Below are 17,585 nucleotides of genomic sequence, written 5' to 3'. Positions count from 1 at the left end.
GATTTGGGTACAAGTATAAATAAACAAAATATTATACCAGTAATCATGTAGGTAACTTAGTAGAATTGTATATAAATACCTGTTAATGTTACCGTATGGCCTGGTGCAATGACTGGCTATTGTGATTTTCACCATCACCCTCCTGGTCATGTCGTCCAACATTCGGGCCATGTCCTCGCCCTTCCATTTATACGTGAAAACTGCACTGACATTTCCTGCAACAAAATAAATTCCAGGCTATTAAACATAATATATAATTGTACTACACTCAGTGCAGATATAGTATTCCGGGGGTGATTGTAGATTTTAATTAAATAACTATGGTGGTTGCCGGTTGGTAAGAGAGGTCATAGAAAGAACTTTGTGACAACATCGTCTAATGGATTCGTATTGTTTTCATCGCTTTTATAAATACAGGATGGCTGGGTGTGCCACTGTATTTAAATCGTTCTCTCATATATCTAACACAGGTAAACACGGTGGATCACTATGAATATTATTAATATTATTATTATTATTATTATTGTAATTTAACTTTTCATTTTTTAGATAACAAAAGGTCTAACGATAATACAACAAACTAACCAAAACGAAATAGTAGTTTGGATGTAGGTCATGGCTAATACTTGTGTAGTAAACACGTGACGTAGGTATCTAATAATCGCGTATATATAATATTTTTCTGGACCACAGCGAACTCGTGTTTATTTTAATATTGCTTGTTACCAATTGTGTATATAGAACTGCAAGTTGGATTAGGTTTGGAACTTAAAACGTGCATGGTTAAGAAATTATATTTCGTGCGTGTCGATAACCGTTTATAGCTGAACATTTGAAATGGACAATTAACGTGATTAATAATGCAAGATACATATTCCTAATTATCCATTTCAAAATAAAACCATTTTTTTAAGGATGAACATTTATATAAATATATGGTTTACATAGTCTAAAAAAGGTGTTTTTTTTGTGATTTTTAAAATTAGAATTACTCAAATAAATGTCTAAGGGCACATCACACGAATAAGTATAACATCTTTATCTTACATTCACTGACACCATTTTCTCGCTATGATCTAAATCTAAAATAATATTTAAGATATATTATACTACGTTTAGTTTTATTGTCCTAAATTTTAATAAATTATAAAACGATAAATGTATAATATATGTGTATAAATTAATATTGATAAAAATATGACATTTATTTTATTTTGTACACAAAACTAATCTTTTAAAATGATAATTTACAAACTAATAATTTTATGGGGGCATAAACCCTCCAAAAAAAACTGCGTTCAGTCAATATGTACCCGTTTAATTGGTAGTTATATTCCGTGATTTGTTTCAATTGTATTTCTTCATTCAAGTCTAAATATAGAAACAATAAACGAAACTGCTACAATTTACTACCTAACAATTAACCATATAATCATAATTCATAACTCTTAAGAGTTATGAGCATATATAATTACAAGTATTAAAAAAATAAAAAATAAATATTAATATTAATTGGATAACAAGTCTAAATTAAACATTTAAAACGTAATTTTTCTTATTTAATTTAAAAAAAATAGGATTATTATTTAATTTTGAATCGTAATAAAATAAATAAAATAAATTGATATTAATAACGTGTATCAATGATGTAATCACAATGCTATATTATAATTTTTTGTTCACAATTTTTGCAGTTTTTCATAAGACTAAGGAAACTAGGTATTGAGAAAATAAAACAGGTACCTATGTCATAATTGACGAACTGGTTTGGACTTTACCAATAAAATGATAATAATTCATATCTATAATTAATAGGGTAATTGCATACATTTTTTTAGCTTCCTTTTATAAGTGATAACAGATTTTGATTTATTGGTGGCTTATCCTTTCAAAACTTGAAACATTTATTTTTATTTATTACAGAAAATTGCAATATGTAACTAATGTTAAGTATAATCCAATAATATATAACATCAAAAACTCGAAATGTATTTATTTTTATTTTTCATGCTTGAATCACATGAACTGAATAAGAGTTTACTGACCGCGTATATAATTTGGACAAGCTATATTGTGAGCGTGTCCGTTGATCACATCAATATATTGACATCAGTAGACTCACTTGAGAATTCGGTATCGTTGTTCACGCAACAATAGCAATATTTAGGTATAACAAGAATAATAAACATAGGTACCTACCGCTGGCCACTGCCAGAACAGATTTGATTCGATAAAAACTCAAACAAATTCGAAATTAAAAGCTAAAAATTTAACAAATATTTTCTATTTTTATTGTTAAACAAATTTCCAAAATAATTAGTTATACTGTAAAACGTATGTAGCTCGTAGCTAAAATAACTAAATTTATTTATATGTAAAATGTGAATGATATTCGTAAATAAGTTATCAGAAGAAATTTCAATATAGTTATTATAACTGAGTACTTAAAAACGTAAATAATACTATATTTTATATTTGTTTTATTTGAATGTAAGGTAAATTCAATGTTTAATATGCTAAAATATTAAAATGTATACTTGTATATAAGTACATACTTGTTTAGTTATTTACGAATATATTTATTTCAGTGATAAACAGTGGTTGCAATTGCAATTCACTGATATTTGCCAATGCTCGACCAATAATGTAGATTATAGAAAACACGACATAACTGTAGCCTGTAGGTTTCAGTAATATAAATCGTGCAAATCGAATCGTAACGAATTATGATTTGGCAAATTGTCAGATAAGCATTTTGTCGTGAACCCTATAGTGACTCGCAGATAAAGAATAGTATATTATTCTGTATGTATATTGAACATTTTCTCCATTCGTTTTTAATTGACATATTATGGTTATATTAAGGTCCATAGTACATACTATTGCGAAATGTAAAAACTGTATAAGCTAGGATAAATTAAGATCTAAGACTTCATCGAGATAATTATTACAATACTCAATGAGCATTATTGTATAATATGAAATTTATTAACAAAATTTACATAATTAGTGTATTAATTTAACATAAATATTTCTGATCTTTTTTTGCTAAATAGACAATAAAATACATTGTTATGTATTTATGTGTATCATAAAAATATAATTTATAACATTATATTTTAAATAATAATATGTACTAATTTACTATAAATGTTGATAAAATTTAAATTAATTACAAAACTTTTATCAGGCAATTTTAAAAATTCAAGAAACTAAATATTGGAGAATGAAAAAACCGTGTTAATCTCAAGAGATGCTATACATTAATAAGAGATGCGTTACCATTTGTAGTTGGGAAAATGCTTAGAATATTTACATATTTTTGTACGAACCTACATACAATTTAAAACAAATACAAGTTGATAGCATTTGCCTATACTTTCGAGAAATACTAAGACATATTAAGTATAATTTGGTTATCCAGGTACTAGGAACCTATATTAAGCTTCTACAGTTATTTTATAATTTTAATTTTTTACGCAGTTATGTTTAGTATCTCAACTCATTTAGCGTCTTACGTCCATAGTTTCAAAACATTTTTCAAACATTTTTTTTACCTATACCCATTGGCCCATTATTATAACATGAAAGACAATCAATAGAATAACCGCAGAATACGTTTTTGTTTTTAATAATAAGCATATCGTTAAAGTATCGTTAACTGATTTGAATTATTATATTTTCCTAAACATATCACATTAATAATTTATACTAAATAAACAGTTTTCAATTTTTTTTAAATATATTCTTATATTATAATAATAATATTGAAGTGAAAAATTATAAAAATATCTATGATAAGTATTATAGAATTACTAAAGAAATCGTTGTTTTGTGCTCTTTTCTTTTTATACTGTATTACTCTCATATCTATATTACGCTTGTATAGTTCTGAAATGATATATCTTTGTTGTTATTTTACTGCTTACATTATATAATTGAAATTTATATTCCGTATATTAAATAAATATTATTTATTGTGTAAGACAAAAGGAAACGCGACAAGAATACTTTCAGCTGGATGATTCGTTCGATAATAATGTTTTATAAAAAATCTAACATGCGATGAATAACAATTGAATTATAACTTTGATTAGAAATTCAAATAAAAATTACCTTTGCCCTAAGGTACCTTTAAAAACTCACTAAACAATACGTAAGAACCCAATATATCATACCTATGTTATATTTTTAGAATTTAAATATACAGATGATAGTTTTTGAGTACCTATTAATGCCAAGTGTAAGATCTCAATGAGTCGAGTATAAATACTGAGTATATATAATATATTCAGCCGGTTGGGCTCATACGACATAAAAATATTATTTTAAAAAATGCATATATTTATTGCTATGATAAGTTCTCTGTTCTAATAACACTGTTCAGATCCTTCTAAAGACAATAAATAATTTTGATTATTCTAACCATACCATTAAGACATGGCTATATTAAATTATACTATGCGGAAGCCGGATAGATCACCGCCATCGCCACCTTGAAGCCACAAATCAAGATATTTAATAGATATACCTAATATAAAATATGTATAGGTAATGTATAATGTATAATGTAGGTGCCTATAATGTATATACTATATATACATTATACATATACATACATATATATATATATATATAAAATTACAAAGACAGGCATGAAAAATATTTTGAAAGTAAAAAATACATTTTACACGTATGTATTTATTTATAATATAGTATAGTCCATTGGTCAAAATTCGACCATACAACCATTTTAATCATAAAATCCATACACTCAAATATATTGCATATTTGCATTTCTAATCACACAGTACGGTATCGGCGTGTTTGTGCTTTGTCTCCTTTTATATGAATGTTTTATATTTCATAGTTTACTTTTTGAGTCTATAAAGCTGGTAATAAACCGGTTCTTCATCGGTCCATCCACAAAAGTTATCATTCAACCAATGTCGAACAAGTGTAATACCAGCATAAGCTATAAACATACGAACATTGCCTTTTGAGTTTTGATGTACCTATACATTTGAATACCAAATAATAATTTCAATAATTAACTATTATTTTCTTTCATTACCTATATAAATTAGTTGTATAATTTGCCTTTTTATATTTCGTATTACTCGACTGCTCTCGGTAAATTTTTTTTAATTTAATTTTACTAGCGCCACTGGTGTATTCTTATTTTTGTATTTTGCTTTAATTTCATGATAATATGTGTAACATTTTTTTTCGTGTAAATCTTCTCTACCTATGCAATACTTTTTCAATGATGTAACTATCTATCACCTACTAACAAATAAACTTGACGTTACAACAAAGTTAATTAACTCATAAGTTACTGCATAACGTAGAAAAAATGTGTTTCTTTAAATTGGAAATTATTTCTTAAAAAAAAGTAACAAAAAGTAGGCAACTCGTAATGTAACTTAGATAAAAGTAACTTAAATTTTTTAATTCGTTAATGCCTAGCTTTGGTTTGTCTATATCTATAATATAAAATATATTATATTATCAATTAAAAGTAGCCAATTTGAAAACAATTAGGTAGGTATGTCTAAAAATGTATGTACCTATCTTAATTAATTAGCACTCGGGGATAGGGGCGCATGCTTCAGTCCAACAATAATTATTTGTAGTTAATCAAAAGGAACGCATCGTTAAGTTCCACTCGAATCCGCCTTAATCTGACCTTGGTTATACATTTATAATACTATAGACAAAAATCATATGTGTCAAAATTTAAAGTTAGTAATGTTTCGTGGTTTAATACAATGATTATCCGTGTACCGATGATTATAGTGCTTACTTCTTTATTATTATTATTATTTTTTCTTGTAAAAGCCATTTTCTATGTTATTAATTTGGTTATTAAAACTTGGATACTTAGTAAATATAAATAAAGTAAAAAAAGGATGTAAAAACTAGAAAAAAAACATTAGGTAATAATAATTAATTAATAACTATTTAAATAGTATTTCATTGCTAGACTCAAATATATTATTATTTGTAATAAAACACAGTCAATTCCATAAAAAAAATTCGTATATTAAATATTAATATTGCTTATCATAGTAATAATAATAATATTATAATCAATATAGATTTTAGTTCATAAAATAAGTTACTTTTATAGTAAAATTGATTTAATAATATTCGGATTAATTAATTAAAGTGAGATGGTGTGAGACCGTTTAATGGGTAAACTCTGGGATAAACATAGGTGTAAATAGTGTCCTCGAATGCATAGGGCTTGAGCCCAAAAAGTTTTAAGAACAAAATGAGTGCAGGAGATTCGTTTTCCACCCACTATATACAATTTTATCAATGATACAATTCAAAACAATCAAAAATTAAATGTAAACGAATGTATTATGTTATTGTATACATTTATTAAAAATGGTTTTATATAGTTATAAAATATATATCTTTTTCATTATACATAATATAACTCTTGAGTGTATTCTGTTATTAATCGTGTAAATTTTAAACAACTTGACCGATTGAGGTAAAAGTTATTCTAATATCCAATAGATTCCTTGAGTCTCGGAGTTTGTTTGTAGCGAATTTTTTAGCTCATAAATTATTGGTATGATTTATTATAATAAATATTGGTTATATATAAAATGTGTAATATTAAAATAATGTACATATCTTAAGGAGGGCTTAAGATGGCTCAGAGTGGTCTAAAGCACCTCCCTATTTTTCCAAGGGGATAGAATGAGACAGTACAAATCTCTTGTATTCAACTTTTTACATTCACCTCCATCCATCATTCATTTGATCCATACCGACCTCATTACTATCTAGTAACCACTAAATTTAGAGTTAATTCCACATATGCATGGAAAAGGGTAGCATATGACCAAGTAACATCCTGCTACGTACTTCTTACATTTAAATTGAAAAATACTATAGGTAGGTAATACAAATGAATAGCTAAAATAAACTGAAAAATTAAGTTAAAAAATGTACCTACTTGCATTTGGGTACCAGTTATGGATAAAAATATATAAAAATAATTAATAAAAAATGTGTTTTTTACTATACCTACCAAAAAATTATAATTTTTTGAAAATTCATGCATATTGCAAACTATAAATTCAAATTACTTATTCTAGTACCTATAACAAATTATTTCGTTTAACATTTATTACAATCTGAACTGCTGGACGCAAAATGTGTAGGTGTAACTGATTAAAGGAAGACTGCATTATAGCATTTATGATGCCATGAAATAAAACTAAATTCCGTATATGATATCACATATTTTAAATTTACAATAACAACTTTACCACCAACTTGGCTAAACTTATTGTTATAGTATGAAACAAATTAATTTATTATTAGTGAGACAGTAATAATAGTGTAGTATCTTCTAAATATTTAGTATTTTAGTGAATGCATTGTATAAAATATAATAATTTACATTCAGTAAAGTTATTGAAAGTTTATATGCAATATATAATGTAAGACAGATGTTCCCAAACTGTGGGTCGCGACCCAAAAGTGGGTCGCGATTATATTTTTGGTGGGTCGCGCTATATTTTGAAATAATACATATTTTTCATTGATGTTCAAAGTTCAAATTCAGTTTTTCGTTAATCGTTAGAAGTAGGTACCTATAAGCAAACACGTCGTTAAAATGTACGGAAATCAAATATAATGTATATCAAAATGTTAAACACGGTATTTTAATTTTAATTTGTTTTGACCAAGAAATAAATAAAATAGTTGAAAATCTAATATTAAGGTAATTTAAGCAGGACGTATTAAATGAGGGCGCGGGTGTTCTATTGCCTCACGTGCCATTTGTTTAAGGGTTTATGCAGGTGGCAACATTACTGTCCAGAACCGGCAACCGCCGTCCATCGTCATACGTCAATAAAACAGTATTGATATTTTGTATTTAAATTGATTGTTGTATTCATTATTTTGTAATTAGGTTGATAGAATCCCAAAATGTTTTTCATGTTATAAAAACATTAGCCTTTTTAAAAGGTTTATTAGAAAATTAGACATAGATTTTTTTTTTTTAAATATACTTAAATAAAATTTTGTTAATGTAAAATTATTTTATAAGTTTACAAGTTTTGCCGATGAAAGCTGTCGATTTGACATATTTTTGTATCCTAATAATACATTTCAGTAACACATTTTTTTAACGATTGTAATGAGATACTGTAATCGTATTCCTTATTATCACTAAAAACAAAAGAGTAACACGCAAACAGTACACCGTTACCGCAATAGATAGCTCACTGAACAAACGCGTTGTATGTTTTCGCTCATGAATGTTAACCCCCCGTTATCGTTATATTTATTAAGTTGTTTGAACTTTCTTTTCACGCAAAACTTTCCAATGAACTTATCAACACGATATTATCTATAAATGTACTCATTGAAGAAGAAGAAGGCTGAAGAAGACTACGAAACGTCAAACGAAGATTCGATCAACTCCCAAACTTTGCGTATCGTACACCTGATCTCGGAAATTAGCATGCACCGATTAGTCTATTTTATTATATATAGCTATAAAACATAATAATATAATACATAAATAATAGGGCATGTATTTGTGAACCGCATTATGGGGTAAAATTCAGAAAATTCATATAATATTAAGTATTCAAATTTTTACTTAGATCCAGTGATAATTTAATTCGATTTTTCAATGGTTATAAAGGGAATAATTTCATAGCAAGTCATCGACAATTGTGATAATAAATAATGTACCTATAATACATAATTGCTGGTCATGTGTTTAAAAATTGCATGAAATACTATGTTTAAAGTTATAAAACATTTTTATAAAATAAGTTTATGTTTACGAACAATTGTGATTACTGATAGTATTCTTTAATATTAAGATAAGTATTTAAAATTTTAAAATTGATAAGTAAATAGGTATTAAATTTGTAAACACCATAGTGTTAATAATAATAAGAGAGTATAAGTTTCTTTATTAAGATACTACTACGAAAAAAAAATGTTTTGCAAGTAATTACCGTCAATAACAGTGTCATATATTATATGTGGTGTTATTTATATACCATACCTATAAGTATAGGCATAGCAATGGCTATAGTTATTATAGTTCCATCATTGAGGTCGACGATAAGCCGCTTACTGTGAAAAAGCATTATAGTTTCTCTATAAATATTAAATAGTTGAAAACAAGAACCAAAAAATATATTATAATACGGCATTAAATAATTGTTTAAAAAAAAATAAAAGTTTCGGGTTTTTCTGTACCACATGAAATATTTCATACCTTGAAGACTACACTGCAATACATCTATTATATATTAACAACACCAATAACTGATAAGTCACATGGCAGTCTGACATAATCGTTCTAAAATTTTAGGAATGTGTCAAGCTCGTATTCTAATTCAAACGTTACAATTTTCACTGAATTGAATTGGTTCTTCAATAAAATTGACTCATATAGTTCGACTAAAAAATTCGATTCGGATCGTCCATTACTAGTCTAGTATCAACCTACATTTGGTGATGGAAATAAAACCATACAAATGTTTTATTTGTAACAATTAACAGTTTTCCCAATAATCAAAATTAAATTGACACAAAAAGATTCATAAAGCCAAACTGTTTAGTTAAAATGTTGAAAAACTATATAAGTGCGGTATTAAGCATTTAAGAAAATCATTTTTACAAAATATACACCCTATCTGATTCTTATTGACAACACAAAGGCATGATCAATTGATAAGTTACTACCCTTTCTATGAGTAACATAAAGAATATAGTTATCAAAAGAGAAAATGTTTAGAAAATACGCTGAAACGAGAACCCAAACAAAAGACAAATAAAAATATTTCCCCAAGTTTAGATGAGTTTAGATGAGGCAACAGCCAACAAATGTAAGTGAAAGATCAAAAATCATCATCATCAAAAGATATAGCAATAAGATATAAGGACATTTTTCTTATTATTCAAGGGCAGCGAAGTGCCCATTCACAATTCTGAAAATAAATCATAATAGGTAATATACTGTAATGTTTGAAGAATACGAGAGAATGATTATTAATCAGAATATAAAATACTATTTTCCACCTGATTACTTGAGCGAGGAGGGCAAATGGACAAACATCTATGTATTCAAAAAATAACTATAAGTAGTATAGTTATGCTGTTTCTGGCACAACCCCCTCAATATCAGAAATTAACATAAAGGAAAACAATGTGCAAAAAGATCACAAAATTAAATTTGCATTAATAATTTAAAAAAAAAAATGTACAATATTAATTTAACAATTATAATTAAAAATTATAAAGAAATTGTTCTTTTCTGATATTGCAGGGGGTGTGCTAGAAACGGCATTACTATACTACTAATATATATTAGTAGCAGTCCTGTAAAGAATACTTTTAAAAAGTACTTGAGTAAATATTCAAATACATTATTTTTAAGTATTTAAGATACTACTCAAATACTTTAATTATATAGTATTTCAAATACTACTCAAATACTCTGAAAAAGTATTTGGAATACTTTTCAAATACTTTTGGTTTTTAAAGTGGGTTTCTAACTATCGTAATATAAACACATAGGTAGTAGGTTGGCTAATATTTAGCTAATAGTTTAAAGGGAATATTGTTATTCAATAACTATTTTCAGAAATCTGGTTTTCACAAACCTTCAGGCTTCGGCTAACACAGAAATACATCATACTAAATAAAACTATTATTCTATTATTGTAGTTGACAATAATGTTTTTCCAACCAATTATTTCAAATAAAAATAAAATGTTCGATATAAAAAACCAAAGTATTCAATACCAAAAAGTATTTAATACAAAAAAAAGTATTTAAAATACTATTCAAAATACTTCATGCTGAAAGTATTTGAATACTTTTACTCAAATACTTTACAGGACTGATTAGTAGTATAGTATATACTATATTACCTATATAATATGTATTACTAATGAATCTCCACTTTATGTGTATGTTATTTTATCTCCTGAAATAATACCTAATCAAAATTCCAACAGTAAAAAAATTTATTCCACCAAACCAATAAAAAAACCAATTATAAGTAACTTTAATCGAACAAAAATTTACAATTCGCCATAAAATAGAAATAGCAAAGTACCAAAGACAGCAAGCAGTCAAATTTTCCCAATATAAAATTTGAATCTTAAATCAAACTAGATCTAACTGCAGAAACTAAGCTTATCAAGAACTAAAGATGAGGGAAGTGCCAAACATATACCATAAATTATCAAGTATTAAGTATATATGCAAATTTCAAGGCCTCGAGCATCAAAATCTTAAGATATCGCATATATATCTATATATATTATAATATATAAAACTGAAATCAAGCAAAAGAGGAAATCTTTGTTACGGTTTGGCTTCGAAACTTCTTATCCAATTGTCATGCACTTTTTTTTTTAAATGAAAAAGGATATCACGGAGCAGGTTTTAGGCATAAATAAAGTCCGATAATTCAACCCCTAAAGGAGAATATAAGGGATTGTAAAAATACAATAGTGGCGCCATCTATCAAGCAATATTTAAACTTTCGTGTAGATATGGTTGCTATGTATTATTATTATTATTATAATTACCTATCTATGCATACGGTTTTCCCAGTAAATCTGTGTAGATTATGCAGGCGATTAATATTTATTGATTAATGGTTGTCATTGGCAATTTAATATCGGCATAGTATATGTCGACTTTGTTGTAATTTATATAATGTATTTTTAATTATATTATTAAATTGGAATCATTACAGAGTAATGTTTGTGCATAAATTAGACCTCTGGGAAGAAGATGGCTAATTTAAAAAATGTTAAATTTGGTTTTTTTATTCATCGCATTTCAATACGGTTGGTCAGTTAAAAATTTTGTATTAATTGATTATATTAATCCAATTTAAGCGAAATTATGTAAAAATGACAAACTTGGTATAACTTTGATACTTTACAATTAAATCATACACTTATACGTACAAACAGCACGGGGTCCGCGATATACCGCAGGTAGATTGCCTACCTGATAATAATAAGCTGCTGCGAATCAGAATTTTTAATCCGGGCAATGGAAAAGTTAAGATAAGCTCTAAATACCATACACAGAATATTAAATAACAAATTGAACAAAGTTTGAGTCATAAAGAGTTGGTATATTTAACGGGCAACTAAGTGCTCGGGATCAGCTAGTACCTATATAAAAATCTCGTGTCACGATGTTTGTCTGGGATGAACTCCGAAACTACTGGACCGATCTTGATGAAATTTTTTACACTGTGTGTAATTTGGTTCAACTTAAAAGATAGGCTAATTTAAAAAGGGAGAGGATCAACCCCGGGAGGTGCTCAAACGGTTATTTTGAGATTTCCGATGGAAATTTTTGTTTATAAAATATGGTTGCCATAGGTTTTTAATTTTTACTTTTAATAATTTAAAACAGAAAAGTTAAGATAAATTTTGAACACCATACACCGAATATTAAATAACGAATAAATAAAGTTTGAGTCATATAGAGTTGATACATTTAACGGGTAACGAAGTGCAAGGGATCAGCAAGTAGATAACTAGATTTCTAACTACTATACACTGATGCAAGCGGGACGGATGACGCCACTTTTTCAATATATAGCTTGTGGCTTGTGGGCTATGGTATTTTATCAATTTTTGTCGTGTTAATAATACACAGATATAGATATAATACCTCGTATAATACAATGATGAATTCGGTTTTTCAGGTGATAACACTATCCATAGCCCACAACCAACATGACATTTTTCGTAACACGACGGCTGATATCACTAGTTAGCAATCTAGTTTATTATCTGTATCTGAGAGGTATCGTGATATATTAATTTTATATTAGATAACCTGTCACGTAATTTTCTTTTTACACTTTAGTCCTAACACGTCCACGCATCATGTTATTTTCTTGTTTTACATGTTTTTTTATAGTCTGTCACTTGAGCCTTAGTATGCCTTTTAATCCTCATAACCTTTAATATCCTGTCCAGTCATCACCAGATTTGTGTGAACGCTGTTACTGGTTAATTATTGTTTTGTAGTTCAAAAAATATAAATCGTTGGGACTTCGAACTATTTACTATTACTTACCTATAACTTATAAGTACACAATGATATGATAAAAATATTTGGACTAATATTTAACTTTTAACTATTTATACCCTGGGGCCTGTGAAACGGGTCCATACCATTCTATTGTAAGTACTTCGGTTTTATAAATTTCAATAGGTAAAAATTAGGTGAAACCCTCTGTATTGAGAAATCTTTAACTATATGTATATAAATATATCATGATATCAATTATCCTTAGACAAATAAACCTGTCTCCTTCTCTGAGAATCTATTTCAACATCTAAATTAATTAATTTTTAGAATTCACGACATTTTCAATTTGAATGCTAAGACTTGAACAAGTGATCAATGTCCATCAGTTGTTCTTACAAGAATTTAAAAATGTCGAAAAGTTATGTGTACCATTTTATTTTATATATAATTGAAATTCAAATTGTCCGTCTCTTTCGCTCAGAATCGTTTTTCGTAACTATACAATGGGTTGTTTTAATTATTATATAAATAACATATGCAGCAGTAGCAGGCTCTCCAGTTTCTTTATACTTAAGTTATTCTTAAAATAATAGAAGTTCCACGCAAAAAGTTCATGGAAAATGAGGAATTGTTATTATCTGTCAAGATATTAAGAGGACACTTTCCGTGCGTTTGTTATCTCCGTCTTAGAAATGTATGACATAAACAATTTTCGTTCACTAGTTTGAATAGTGTGCTGTTATTTTTTATATTAGAGTGAAATTACCTATTATCAAATTTTTAGGTAAGAACATTATCTATGCTTAATCGTCAGGGATTTTTCCGATATTTTAATTTTAAAGCAAGATAATGGTATGTAAAAAATCACAAATTAAAACTGCTCATATCTCGTTTGAAAATTAAAATATCGAAGAAAATACTCAAACATAGATAATGTTCTTACCTAAAAGTTTGATAGGTAATAGGTCAGTTCACTCTAATATCAAAACTAATAGCACACTATTTAAAAGCACGTGTATTAGACTGAGATAATAAATGCATATGGGTAGAGTCCTCTTAACAACTTTTACTACCTAAGTAAAGAACATAACTATAGACTATATTTTATATAAAATCGAATGTATCTTGATTGACTGATCAACGCAGTCTAAACTATGATGGCAAGAGAATTTAAATTTCCACGGTACTTTCGTACCTCCATGTACGGGTGCATTAGTATTTTCCAAAATTAGAATTTTAAAGAGGTCCTTACAAAAACATTTGAGATTCACAATGAAAATCGACCATTTTTTTATCATTGTCGTTATAGTTTATAACAGCAATAGTAGAAATCAGTAGATTAGTATTTTTTTTGTATATGAGTGGTTGCCATTTACTGCCCGTTAACTCGGTTAGATGAGGTAAAAGCATGCATAAAATCGTCGTGTTTATGGCCTCGAATAAAAACATTACTATCTTATACTCTATCCCACGAGAGAACATGCCGGTTCTGCGCATAATTTAAACCAATAAAAAGCCATATTCTATATTTGTTCATTTTTTCCCAGGGGTAGTCAGGTTATACAGTTAGTATTCTATATACGTAGTATATTTCTACTCACATTTTGAACAATATTTAAAAATGAAAATATAATAGTTTTTTTATTTGTTTTTAGGGGTCTCAAAATATTCACAGTCGGATAGGTCCTTTAATTGTCTACCTTTACTTAACTATATTTGATAATAGTTTATTTTTACACAACTGAATTAATGATGTACATCATACTATCTAATTATAAACAAAATACTCGAATATACCTATGTAGAACTCAATAGTTTAATAAATAATTATCCAATATTTAAGCGTAGTACCTAATGTGATATGAATATTATAAATAATATTTATAATATTATATGATTGAAATGTATATTCTGCGTACCTACTAAAGGCAGTCTGATGTAATTCATTGAGTCCGATTGAGGCCAACTTTATACGTTGGTTTTTATTGTATTATATTATAATTATTACTAATTTATAAGTTTATAACTATAATATGTTCCTGGATATCATTTATAATATTTTGAAATTATCAACAAGATTACAAACCGTTGAAACAGCTGGTTGAGAAAGTATAGTGTGTTAAAATTGTCAACATTGTATGAAAAGCAAATTATGAGCCTTAAACAATAGATATTATACGTTTAATTTTCAGTTAAATAATTTGTTCGGAAGTTTATTTGTTCCATTTACACTAAAATAAGTGTATAAAATAAGACGCACCTTTTCTTTTAATTATCTAACCTAGGTTTAAATGTAATCCGTTCATAAGAACTGAGAAGCATAGTAACAAATTATGTTTTGTTTTCAACAATAATTGTATACAAGACGAGATTTATCACGATTGAACAAATTGTTGTAGACTCTAGAGGTGTAGAATTAATAATATTATAATGAAATTAATAAGTAAACACACATATGAAGGTTCGTTAATATTCTTGGAAAATAGATATTAGATAAGAATGAAAATAAAAACATGAACATTTTTCGCTAACATATTTTTATTATTATTTTAAGGTTATGGCCTTAGACTTCATGCAGAGATGTGTAAAATTTTAGCGACCGACCTCGTTTTTGCGGCTTTTATTTTGTTAACACAATTCAAATTATTTTTCCGTCCGCTTTATTTCGTTTGATACAAAATGATAAACTACGAAAATAGATTGCTTGGCACTACGGATGAAACCTTGGCAATGGGGAGCAGCCAAAAGTTTCATAAAACATTGTGTTTGATATCCGATTATTATTATAAGCACGAGAGTGGTCGATAATTGTGTAAAATAAACTAATTTGTGTTACTGACATAAATTATCTACCCATTTTGAAAATTGTATTATAACTTTTAATGTACCTATTACAATATCAATGTATAAAATTATGTTTATCCCTAAGCTTGAAACCAGAGTTCAGAAATTCGGCACGATAATGGTTTAAACAATTTTAATTCTTTATAAAAACTATTATAATATTTTTTTTATTAATTTTTTGTTTAATTTTTTATAAATTTGGATAAACTACCTATAGGTGTAATATTTAAAATATAATATATGATTATATATATAAATTAATAAACTAGAAATATGTATTCTACTAATTATTATGAAGTTATGAATTTTATACTTATGCAAAATCAGTGCCAAAGAACGCTTTGAAAATAAATTTAAATGAATATTGTCAGTATATAATATAGTATAGGTACCGTATACACTATACATAAATATAACAACATCAATATAGTACTGAATATAATATGTTTTGTCATGATACCTGAGTAATTATTGATTTATTTAATTTCAAAACATTAGATATTAATAATTTTCCAATAATTTTGGAATGTAACAAAGAATCTTAGTTAATATGTATATTAGCATAAAGAATAGACTTGACGAAAATCCAATTTTAACTAAACCTAATGCACGACGTGTTTTTATGATTATTAACAATATTACACATATAATAACAAAACAATTTAGTGTATTAAAATAAATAAAACCTTTTTGTCAAAATACTCTGTCAAAAACCTGCAGTATTAACTAATATAATTACTATTACTCACATACAAACAACTAAGTATTAAAATATTTAACATTTTTATCCATAATTTGATGTCCAGAAATTAATTGTAAAAATTAAATCATAGATAGTTTTCCTGAAGGGAGTAAAGGGATATGCATCAAATTATTGTACAATTTAATGATAAAAAAAATGAAATTATTTAAAAAGTAAAATAGTTAAGTGATCCTTCCTAAATAGGTAAATTAAACATTTTGAAAAAGCTTTTTTTTATAAATTTGAATGATGACTGTTATTCACTCAATTTCAAATTTCAATTTCAATTTCAAAGTGTTATAAGTCAAATAAACTTAAAAAAGGTGGGTAAGTGGATGTCGCTCTGCTGTACAGTAGGTTACAAGTGGGTCACTGTATAATGGATAGTATTAAATTTGAATTCAATGATATAATATCACTGTATAAGAAAAACTATAATGAGCGGAGACGGTCTGTCAGTCTAGGTATTACACATACCTATTATAGGTATACTTCTCTATAGTATTAAAAAAAATTTACCTATAATAGGTATCAATAATAAATTCCAAATTAATCATATCACAATATCCATTAGGTAACGCGTTATACATCAACAACAAACCGTGGTACTATCATAGATATATAATAGTATACTTTAGAAGTTTCAAGTACCCACGAATAATATTATACAATCACAACAAAATAACTAAAATAGTTATTCCAGGTTTTTTAATATGTAATTTCGTCCAAATTTGAACTTAAAATGACTATAAAAATAAACTGTGCTAATGTATTTCTTAGAATTTTTGGTAATAGAGTTAAATATTTACGTGGAATCTTGTTTTAAATTTTCAATCCTTAGATATAAAAGTTGAACATTTTATAATTTTTTAACTACAAAATAATTATTCAATTTTAAATTTGATAAATTTTGTCAAATTTCAACTTC

The 17,585-nt window shown here is 26.9% G+C and overlaps 1 protein-coding gene across 7 annotated transcripts in view; it reads right to left on the bottom strand.

Annotated features, from left to right (window-relative positions):
• LOC100168359 (protein goliath) overlaps window positions 1-17,585 on the bottom strand; it is a 62,986-nt gene that overhangs the window by 35,547 nt on the left and 9,854 nt on the right. For all 7 annotated transcript variants that reach the window (XR_001679006.2, XR_510458.3, XM_029487374.1 and 4 more), the window contains exon 2: window positions 80-215. Coding sequence is in view for 5 of the 7 variants with exons in the window: in XM_029487374.1 (XP_029343234.1) it covers window positions 80-215 (136 nt within the window). In the remaining 2 variants the exon portion in view is untranslated. The remainder of the gene's footprint in view (window positions 1-79; window positions 216-17,585) is intronic.

The sequence above is a fragment of the Acyrthosiphon pisum genome, chromosome A1 (genome assembly GCF_005508785.2).
Source record: "Acyrthosiphon pisum isolate AL4f chromosome A1, pea_aphid_22Mar2018_4r6ur, whole genome shotgun sequence".
Taxonomy (NCBI): Eukaryota; Metazoa; Arthropoda; class Insecta; order Hemiptera; family Aphididae; genus Acyrthosiphon; species Acyrthosiphon pisum.
This window is presented reverse-complemented; position numbering and strand designations above follow the sequence as displayed.